General features: G+C 42.0%; 1 protein-coding gene across 1 annotated transcript; it reads left to right on the forward strand.

Moving 5' to 3' along the window:
* Positions 1-78: 78 nt before the first annotated feature.
* anxa4 (annexin A4) lies at positions 79-7,983 on the forward strand. Its single transcript, XM_041959852.1, has 13 exons — positions 79-208; positions 1,518-1,567; positions 2,441-2,528; positions 3,231-3,325; positions 4,201-4,314; positions 4,740-4,830; positions 5,631-5,710; positions 6,119-6,175; positions 6,273-6,366; positions 6,582-6,677; positions 7,080-7,138; positions 7,239-7,361; positions 7,736-7,983. The coding sequence occupies exons 2-13, from the start codon at positions 1,559-1,561 to the stop codon at positions 7,790-7,792; spliced, it is 963 nt and encodes a 320-aa protein (XP_041815786.1). The 5' UTR covers positions 79-208; positions 1,518-1,558; the 3' UTR covers positions 7,793-7,983.
* Positions 7,984-10,907: the final 2,924 nt, after the last annotated feature.

The raw sequence follows: 10,907 nt of genomic DNA on the forward strand, positions 1-10,907 counted from the left end.
CGCTCTTTCTGCCGACGTTCCATGAAAGCCGCAGTAACTCGCGCGCACGCTCTGACGTGCGCGCGCAGGGAGGACCCTGTTAAGTATTTGCATCCCGGTGGGTGGGACGAGAGAGCCGCTGTTCACATATAAACGTTTAGTTTCCTGCCACCGTGACGCTTCACCCTCTCGTCGGGCTTTCACGCCGAGTAAAGCGCCTTCAGCACAGGTAAGGTGGAGTTCGGGGTTCGCTCGGTCGCGTTTTCGAGCTGTTTTTGCGGTATTTGATTTGGCAGAGCGGAGCGCAGACGGACGCGGCTGGTCCTCTGTACGCAGGGTGTGCCCCATAACTTCATGACAAGTTAACTGTTCTCCACCTCTGTTTCCTGAATCACTTTGGATACGACTTTTTGTCTTTGCATTTCATTCACGCCGTCCTGAACATGACGGTGTAAAGTTGTATTTGCTTCGGGGGAAATTCTTTGTTTCAATATTAACTTTGGGACCATTGTGTAAAGTCTTGTAACGCACAGAGGAATAAGCTCTCCTGCTGTTGCTCAATTTCTAACGTACTTGCTGACGTTACAGTTTCATTAACCAATCAGTTGCTTTGCAAGAGAAGAAGCTGAATATACTAAACAATGCGTTTGAGAATTAAAGTCCAATAAAAGTTGCATTCAGGAAAACAGATATAAGTTTAACAGCTTCATATAAATGACCTTCAAGCCATCCAATATGCAATACACACATTAATTTACATACAATGTGTTGGTACTGCAATAATTGATACATGTAGCTGCTTACCTGTGGAAAAACAAGCTGTTATTTGTTCAGGGGAGGATTTCGAAGTATTTGCACACCTTGCGCTTTGGCAACAGGATCCACTTTGTCTTTATGTGTGGTCTGTGGTCCATACGCATGGTGTCAGGTGTGTGTAGGAGCCATCTGCTCTGTGTTTACATCACAAATCCCTCAGGTGTGGCTGCTGACCTACACAAAGAGTTCAGGTCACCAGGTGTGATTGGTAAATGTCAAATTCTAGGACAGGCTCTGTTAGATCAGTAATCGAAACTTTCACTGTGCTTGAGTGTAAATGGAGGGAAGAATCGCCAGTTAATTAACATCTGTGCTGCGGATGCATTGTCCGCAAGCACTGCGGCTTGTGAACTAAATTGCCCTTTAAGGTAAGTTTTTAACTAAGTGGATTTTGACAGATATATGACGACTGAGTCTGTGGGTAAGTTGATCCCTCCTGGTCGGAAAAGCCCAGCTCTCAGAGGAGTAATTACAGGTGTGTCTACACAAACACTATCTTAATGAGATAAGCTCCCGGGACTCCAGCATGGACGTGGGACACAAGAGAGCCTGTGAGCAAATGTGTGTGACGGAAACCCCCTCTGAGATGATGAACTGCATACAATATTGATCAGAGGTTAATGAGGGCCACACTCAAAGCTGAGGTCATTTACTGGCCCCTAAGCCTGATGCTGCGGCTTGTGCAGTTAACAAACCGTCTTTATTTATTTGTTCTGTTGCAGCTTTCTGCACCTTCCGTTTGGAAATCCGCACTCCTTCTACAATGGCAGCGGTAAGTCCATCCCATAGCTGGTGTACCACCTGTGCAGAGTGAAAGGATTCAACAGTCACGAAATCAGCGACATTTACATTTATTTGCATCACCGGTAGAAGCTCTGCGGCCTTTTGTGCTTGGTTTTGAATAGGGCTTGGCAACAAATTAATATATTGTGATGATGTGTTACTGTTTGGATGCACAATTGCTTCTGCAGCTGGTGATGAAAGTTAAGTCTTAGGTCCAGTGTTGTATTTATTTTCCATGAAACAGATACAGTGACAACATAAAGATAAGTATTTTTAAGTGTGCATTGATTATTGATGACCTTGCAGGTCAATGCATTTGTCAGCACTTTAGCCTGATTAATTAATGCAAAAAGTCATAATGAAATATACTGATACATCGTTTTGGTCACTGTGATTTTGATTTCAACTAAATTTGTGGAAATTATTCTCATAATTGGTGAAGAAAGTTTTCAATGAATGTCAGCCTCCTCCAGATGTGTTTTGAGACATTTAAAATACTCTGTTTTGAATAACAATCAGCCTGATACATTTATAACAAAAAAAGTTCATTAAACTGCTTACAAATTCTTAAAACCACATCTCCTTCCTACTCATTGAAAAAGCCAGATTCTATGAATATGCAAATATTGTTCATTTTCATAGTCCAGTCTCAGCGTACTTTCCGGAAGATTCAAATCTCTACATCACGCTTGTTTCTTTAATGCAGGGTTGGCTTCAAAACTAGTTGTGATGTGATGAAGTCTTATATCTCATACGTGCACAGAGACAAACTCTGCACGTACATCATTCAGGACATAAAGCATCGTGTCTGTTTATTTCATTTTAATAGATAAAGGGTTGTAATTTCTTTATGTTTGACCAGATTGGAAACCGTGGAACAGTGACTGAGGCGGCGGGTTTTGACCCAGAGGCAGATGCTCAGAAGCTTAGACAAGCCATGAAGGGAGTTGGTGAGTGATCCAGCCACCGTCATCCAGAAACCATCATCAGCTGAAGATATATTGAACCGTGTCATTAAGACTCGGCCTCCGTGAGGGAAAGAATGTAATTATTCTTTCCTTCGGTCTTTTTCCTCCTCTCCAGGAAAGTTTGAAACCTAAACTCAGTGTTGCCCACTGCCTGCGTTGTCATGGCAGCTTAAAGTTATCTTTTTTCATATTTCACTCACCTCCGCACAACCTATTGTAAAGCTTCCTCTCCGCTCCTGATATGGAAGTGGGAGTTAATCTTGACTTTGCTGATCATGCAGGAAAAAGTAGTAAAGTAATCTCAATTATGGGCTGCAGTGTCCTGAAACCACGTTGGCAGTTATGTACCACTCGGAAGTATGTAACGGTCACATTTCTGTCACTTTCAGCATATTCACGGTGTGGAATGTTGATGCTGTTAGCGTTTGCGAGCATAATCATCTTCCCCTGACTCTAGTTTGAGCTGTATTGCAAACAGATGGTTTCTATGCCGATGCCAGCAAAACAACTGTGTTATCTCGTCTCCAGGGTTGCAGAGCTGGTGCATGACTCTGTGTCCTACACATCACCCTTTCTCTTAAATTGAGCTCCAAAAAATAGGAATACACGATCCTTACAATTTTAGAGTTTTTAGACTAATATTGGTTGAGGTGACATGATTCTGTGTTGTATTATTTCTTGCAGGCACCAATGAGGCAGCTATCATTGAGGTCCTGCCACACCGCACTATTGCCCAGAGGCAGCGTATCAAAGAGGCCTACAAACAAGCAGTGGGGAAGGTGAGCGTTCAGACTGAGCTGCACTCTCAGGCGGCAAACAGAGTGAATGAAAGTGTGTTTGCATCATAAATCAGCACGTGTGAAGCAGAGGAAGCAAAGACATGAGCGCCAGAAGAGTTTGAAAAGCAGCCTCGATGGAGGCTGTTGGCAGCAGCAGTGGATGTGTCATCTCTTGGCTTCTTATCCCCTTATGGAGTCTCTCATGATTTTTTTTTAAGGTGGGGTTTTTACACAGCCGAGTGCTCTTTGTGTGCAGTTTAACCATTAACTGTAAACCAGAAATTAATACCACCTGTTAGCAAACACCAGGACAGACAGGACCCTGTAGTCTGGAGGAAAGGGGAATGTTCCCCTCCATAAAAAAGCGTACTTTGAACCCACAGTGTTACACTTCTCACTGACTCTTTCTTTGTGTGACGATTATGTAGATCAATATATTAACTAAAAGAGACGTTTGGCATGTTAATTGTATTGACATAATGAGATAATAACCAGCCCACTGCCCTGTGCCCATGTCGATAAAGTTATCTGAGAGTTCCTCTGAGGTTGTGAGTGGAACCCTCGCAGGCAGAAAGAGTGAGTCATGTTGCACATGGCGACGCCCACATGCAGTCACACGGGCGAGCTGTGTGGAACAGCTCACAGAAACCACACCCTCTAGCGGGGACACAACCGAGGAAGAGGGGAATGTGTGAAGTCATGTCTCACGTCCACGCTGGCAACACAAACCAAACACAGAGCCAGTGTTTACTTTTTAACGTCAAAGATAATCAGCTTCCATCGCAGATGCACCTTCTTGATGAAATGGTTGCAGCACCAGCAGCGACTGGTGGGCCGTTCTTCCTGTTAATCCATCTGTTCCCGTCTTCCTGCAGGACCTGGCTGATGAGCTGTCCTCAGAGCTGAGTGGGAACTTCAGGAGCGTTGTTCTAGGTCTGCTCATGCTGGCCCCTGTGTACGATGCCTATGAGCTGAGGACATCAATGAAGGTCAGAGTTTCTCATTGACTTGCTTTGTCTTTAGAGGATAAGTTGAGCGATTGTCAGCAGCTCCCATGAAAAAGACCAAAACCAGCAATGAATTCATCCTCTTTGTGTTATTCCTCTAGGCCATTGTTGTCTGATAACATTCAGACACACCTTCGCACTGTGCCACATGTTCCTTCATTCCACCCAACCTGGGCACCGTGCTGTAGTTCATGTTGAGGCAACCCCACACACACGTTTCTTCTGACATAAATTAGTGCATCAAATGTGTATTAATCCGCAGCTGAAAATAGTCCCTCACCAAATACACAATTTACCCCTGTTTGAGTAACGTTAGCTAAAAACTGCAGTGCCCAGCTGTTCATAAACTTGTCTCGCGCAGTCGGTGACTTCATTTCCTTCTTTGAACACAAACCCATTCATCACAGGGGGCTGGAACAGAAGAGGCTTGTCTCATCGATATTCTCGCTTCAAGGTCAAACGCTGAAATACAAACCATCAATGCTTTCTACAAGAAAGGTAAGCGCGTCCCTTCCATAGATGGAATTTCTGACATCAGGTTCATGACATTTGATATTGCCTCTGTTCTTTGTTTGAAATGCTATGACCTCCATTATTAGAAAACACTGGATGTCATAAATTATTCATAAAAGCCACTTCTGCTGCCTGTGTGGCAGTTTATTGTTTGCTAATTTGTTTTTCTGTGGTTGCAATGACAGTAGTTGGAAAACATTTTCAAAGTGCTTTTCTAAAGAGGCTTGTCTTCCACTACATATAAATAAATAGTTATGGTGTAGTGCTTTGTTGTATCACTTACAATACTACCAGCACAGGTGGTGAATTTATGCCTGATAGAAAGTATGGCTCATAACTCCCTTTTGTTCCTTTTTCTTAGTGATTTTAATACTAAATCACAATTTTGGTTGATGTGAAAGTGGTTGCTCACAGTGTAGAAATCACAGAAAATCAGCAAATCTGCTTTCAATCCGCCCATTGTGTTGGTCTTAAACCTGCCTTGCACACAAACGGCGACTGGTGACGGCGACTTGTGAACATAGTTTAACTTTAGCGAGCCACGGACATTTTTCTCAGGAGTTTGTGAGAAACAAAGCAAAAAGGAGAGTGAGTATTGGTCATACAGTATATTCGACCTTGACAAGTGGGTAACTGTCTGATAACATATAGCCATATATACCCATAACCACGTCCTGTGTGGTGGCTGTGTATCTACCAGTTCATATCGATTTTCTGACCTATAGTGGCCAAAAATCTGCAGGTATTGTCATATTTTAATTCCTTGATTATGTTTTTCGTGGCAGAACACGGAAAATCCTTGGAAGACGCTGTGTGTGGGGACACATCTGGAATGTTTCAGAGGGTTTTGGTCTCTTTACTCACGGTGAGCAAACATTAGCACACAGCCCCTCCCAGCTTGGACTAATGTGAATGTTTTTTATGGTGCGTTACTATAGAGTATATGACATTAATTAGTATTAAATTAGCTGAAAAAAATACAGTTCAAGTAAAAACAAAGCAGAGAGTCTAAATATTCACTCACTTGTATCTTCTTAGAAAACTTCCTTTTTATTTGTCAGAATTAAAGTATTTTGAAAGTCTTTTGGATGCTCAGGATGACATAAATATCAGTAGGAGGTAGAGGTGAAAATCTTTTTTCAGGAAGTGTTTTTTAGGGAAGAGGAAGCTATAATCACTTCTGCATCCAAAAAACACTTTTTTTGTTATTTTTCTTGTTTTTTTTTTTTCTCTGTCTGGTGCATATCCTGCTGCTGTGTCTCGTGCGCTGCAGGCCGGCCGGGACGAAAGCGACAAAGTGGACGAGGCCCAGGCTGTTAAAGATGCCAAGGCAAGAGTTCAGGTTCTTTTAGATGAAAGTATGTGTTTCAGTTATGACCCTCAAGTTTTTTTTTTTTTTGTTTTTTTTTTTAATGTTGTGATTGCAGGAAATTTATGAGGCTGGTGAGGCTCGATGGGGCACGGATGAGGTTAAGTTCCTCACGGTGCTTTGTGTGAGGAACCGAAGCCACCTGCTGCGAGGTATTCTGACTTTACTTCCTTTTTCTTAAGCTACGAAAGTGTTGTCGTAGAATCGGGTGATTTTGTTGTGGAAGTTTTGGATTTGGATGTTGTGGATTCACTTTCATCTTCACTCACGTAGTGTCATGAGTTTAATAATGAAAAATCAGCGTGCGACAGTCAGATGGATTTGTTCTTGAATGAGTGTCATTAATGTTCTTGTTTTCTTCCCCCAGTGTTCGAGGAGTATCAGAAGATTTCTGGAAGAGACATCGAGGACAGCATCAAGAGGGAGATGTCTGGCTGTCTGGAGGACGTCTTTCTGGCCATAGGTCTGCCTCTGTCTTTCTTCCTTCAAATAGATATCTATTGTTAGTTTATAAAGATTTGTGAAAATAGAAGAGAATACGATACAGTTTAGTATTTTCTGCTGGTTTGCCAAGTGCTCTGTGGGAGGTTTAGTGCAGAAAGCGACTGAAGATGTTAACAAAATCCAACAATTTATGGGCTGTAAAAGCTCAAATATAATAGGAACACCTGTTCGGTTAATGCAATTCAATCCAATAACCCTGTAATAAATGCTAATGTCGTGAAGCATCAGAGATTCACTTGTAGATGGTGCATTCCCTTTACTGTTTTATTTTAAGTGGCTTTTAGCCTGCACCGCTGAGTTTGTTGTATTCATGCTGTGAAAGCATGCACCTCATTCACTGCCATTTGCTTTTGCTTTCCAGTGAAATGCATAAGGAACAAGCCGACATTCTTTGCAGAGCGATTATACAAATCAATGAAGGTAAATATTTCATGCCTGTAATGGAGTAAGAAGAGCAGACTGATGATATTGCACTGTATGTGGTAAAAACAAGCAGGGTTAAGTCTCTCTCTCTTGTCAGGGGCTGGGCACTACAGATAGTGTCCTCATCAGAATAATGGTTGCTAGGGCCGAGATTGACATGTTGGACATTAAGGCGCAGTTCCTGAAGATGTATGGCAAGACTCTGTACTCCTTCATCAAGGTAAGGCGCTACAGACGAGGCGCAGGGAAACACTGCAGTCAGCAAAAGCTTTGCTATACATCAGCTGTGATATGATAGCATTAATAATAACAGAGTACCAGGGGCACAAAGTTTACAAAAGCACTACCAAGTTTCAAACAGAGTACTAAATTTATGTAATTCCTTCATGCAGCTTTGAACTGTGACTTCAGTGTATCACCGCTTTCTTTAATTTGATGAGCTAACGTCATATCATGAGTATTATTGTGTGGTTTTTCAAAGGTCTGAATATGCACATCACAGTGTTTGTTATCAGTTTGGCTTCATGAGAGTGATCACAGTTGTCCTTTGCAGTGGCCCTTTGCCGTCTCACTGATCTTTCTCTTATTGTGCAGGGAGACACATCTGGTGACTACCGCAAAATCCTGCTGGAGCTGTGTGGAGGCGAGTAAAAGGGACGTCAGAACGTCCAGCTCCGTCTTTTATTCTGCAGACCACATTATGAGCTTTTTTTCTGCTGATGACTTGCTGTTTCTGTCCTTTTTCTTCCTCCGTGGCCTTCGCATTTCACTGATTGACCGCAGTGCCTTGTTTTACTGTTTGTACTGTTGTACCAATTAAACCAAAGACCAGTGACCTTTTACACATGTCTGTGTTTTCGTTATTGATCCTGCGTTAAGGATTAATTAATGGTATTAGTTAGAGAGAGAGATATATGCTTCTCAAATCTTTAATGGCATAAAAGATGGATGTTATTGGCGTCCAGCTCCAGGTCTTGTGACGGCGCAACATTTTCATCATTGTCCAGTCAGTGAAGTCCATTTATTTAATTGGTAGCAATTCCTCATTTGTTGAGTCAGCCGTTCGTCATTTGACTCAATTACATTAACAGGCTGCTAGCTTGATTTGGGAGGCAGTAAAGTGTGCTCTAATCAAGTTAAGGAGGATGTCCCATAGCTCATACAAACTTACAGCTCTATCTCAGCGCAATAAGCCCGGGAAGTAATGTGCAGTGGTTGTACTCAAGGTGACCACCAGGTGGAACCAAAGTAACGCTCCATAAAGTTTGTTTTGAAGCAGCTGGGAGCCCAGCAGGGCAGGAGAACAGAAGATCAGCACTCTCCGTTTGTGAATTGTAAAGCCCTCAATGCCATGCTTTTCCATTGGCCTTCAAAATATGACTCATCTGCACCGTTGTCTCTCAGTAAAAGAGGATGTAGAGTATATAGAATGTGCTTCCACTGTCCTAGGACAGTGCAAGCCAGACCAGATGTGAGCTGTATACATACATATATTACAGAGAACCTGTTGTGGCTGTACAGCAAAATGCTCTATGCTGCAGGCTCTCAACTCACTTGGTGTGGTGCAAATAGGAGGAAGGAAAAACATCACTAAAACCTCATCAAACTTCTTGTTCACCAGTCACCGTGTTAGACAGTTGAACGACTGCATCCATTTATGTCTTTCTCTGAGGGGCTGCCACCCTCTGCGGCCATCTGGTGAAAGCCTCATTTAAATCATTTCAGAGTGTTCAGAGGTTTTCAAGGCGCCTGTGTCGTCTTTCCGGGCTCCAGAAAGGCTTCCATGTTGATTTATAATACATTGAGTGGTACATTTGTTTTGCAGAGGGTTTTTGTCCCTATATCCTTAGGTGCAGCAACTATAGTCACTGTTGTGCAAATGTTTAAATGTTAGACATTATAAGAGGAGAATGGTATATGATTCAAGTAAAATGCTTTCAGCCAGTTTTTTTTTTTTTTTTTTCAAGAAATGGCTCTGCTTTTTGTGTGCATTATAAATTTAATGGCACCAAGTCTATTCACGAGATGCAAAAAGGATTCGTTTTATTCATTGCATGCCATAAAAATGATTTAATGACAGTAAACACAACTGAGGAAATGTTTCATTTCAGCTACTTTTGTGATAATGCGTTGAAAAAGAGTCACAGGTAAGATTATGAGTGTTTGTATGTCTGCACAAACAAGAACTGCAACATAAGGTGACACAGGGAAGCTGTTCTTATCCACTTTCAAAGCTTTATGAATATCCCTTAACAACCTTGTATAACTAAGAGAACACAATATTGCAAACATTACCATGGCAACAGAGGTAAAATGCACTACACCAGCACACAACATGTCCTGATGCTTACAGTGCACTCAACCCTCTGGCTGCTGACATGTAGGTGGTGAGAGGAGGCATAACAGACCATTAACATCATGAAAACAAAGGATAAGGAAATAATAAGAATAAGTGAAGGCTGCAGCTGTTATTCACAGTCAAAAGAATCACAGCCTGCACAACACAGCAAGATGTGGTGGCAGCTTGAACTAAACAGACAAACTGAAAATGAAATTAGATGAAATGGTACCAAACTTCATTCCATTATCATGTTTTAAATCATAATTTCTATAAGTTAATGTTATATTTGTCCCACTAAGTCAAAAAGATGATCCCCTGACTTTCCCTCGAGCGCCACTGTGAGATTGACACTTGTGAGTAAAATATTAAATGTTCGTGTTTCATGCTAATTAGCAAATGTTAGCTTGCTAATACCTAAGATGTGTTAGCTTTTAGTTCAAAGCAAAGTGTTGGTATGATAAAATACCTCTGCCACTAGGGGATGGGGAGGGGGGACGGCATCCCCCCTCAAATCACCTGCTGTCTAAATAATCTAATGCAGTCCAGTACAACAGATCTGCCTCATATTCTTCATTTACAAAGTTTTAGTATAGTGCAGTCCACTTGAACACCACTGCAAACCACAGTCAATTTACAGTGTCAATCAAAGCTGTTTGCAAGTTTACAAGGAATCTGGTTAAAACTTTATTTGCATTCAGTGAGAGAGAAATAGATGAGATGGATAGTGCTCTCATATTTGTCCATTCAATATGCAGGTGGAATAAATAAAAGAAAATATGCCTTCCAGCAACTGATTTATTGAAGGATTAGGAAGTGATGTGTAAAAATGTGTTTTTCTGTTTCACTCTGGAGTCACACTCCAAGGACTATTTCCAGGAATGTGACTCAACAGTGACTTCCTGGAGTCTTGCTGTCGCTGTGAGGTGTGCGAGGCAAAATGGTGAACTCTTCCTTTAGGGTGCACTCACTGCTCACAGGCTCTTTTTATCTGTTCTCACAAAGTTCACTCAGTTCGACTGTAACATCTAAATGCAATCTGGTTGCTGGTTGGCCATCCATCAAGGTAGTGGGTTGAGCACTAAAGAGGCAGAAGAACAACCGGGAAGATAACGTGAGACAGGGGACAGCGGAGATGAAGGAGAGGTTGGATGGAGCTTGAGTTGCTTCAGTCATGAATCCAGGCCAAAATCTGGACTCAGATAAATCTCTAGTTTTTTTTTTTAAGCACTGACTGACATCTGCTGGATGCAGAGGAAGCAAACAGTGAAACCACTGAAAAGCAGCTGTTTACTGTTTGAAGGTGAACATGACAAAAGATGAACCAAGGACAAGAACCCAGTGAGCATAAAAAACATGGAGAGGAAGATCAGCTGCATCAACGAGCCAAGTAAATAATGTTGTTGAGTTATTTTCAAGGTGCGTATC

This window comes from Chelmon rostratus, chromosome 19 (genome assembly GCF_017976325.1).
Source record: "Chelmon rostratus isolate fCheRos1 chromosome 19, fCheRos1.pri, whole genome shotgun sequence".
Lineage (NCBI taxonomy): Eukaryota > Metazoa > Chordata > Actinopteri > Chaetodontiformes > Chaetodontidae > Chelmon > Chelmon rostratus.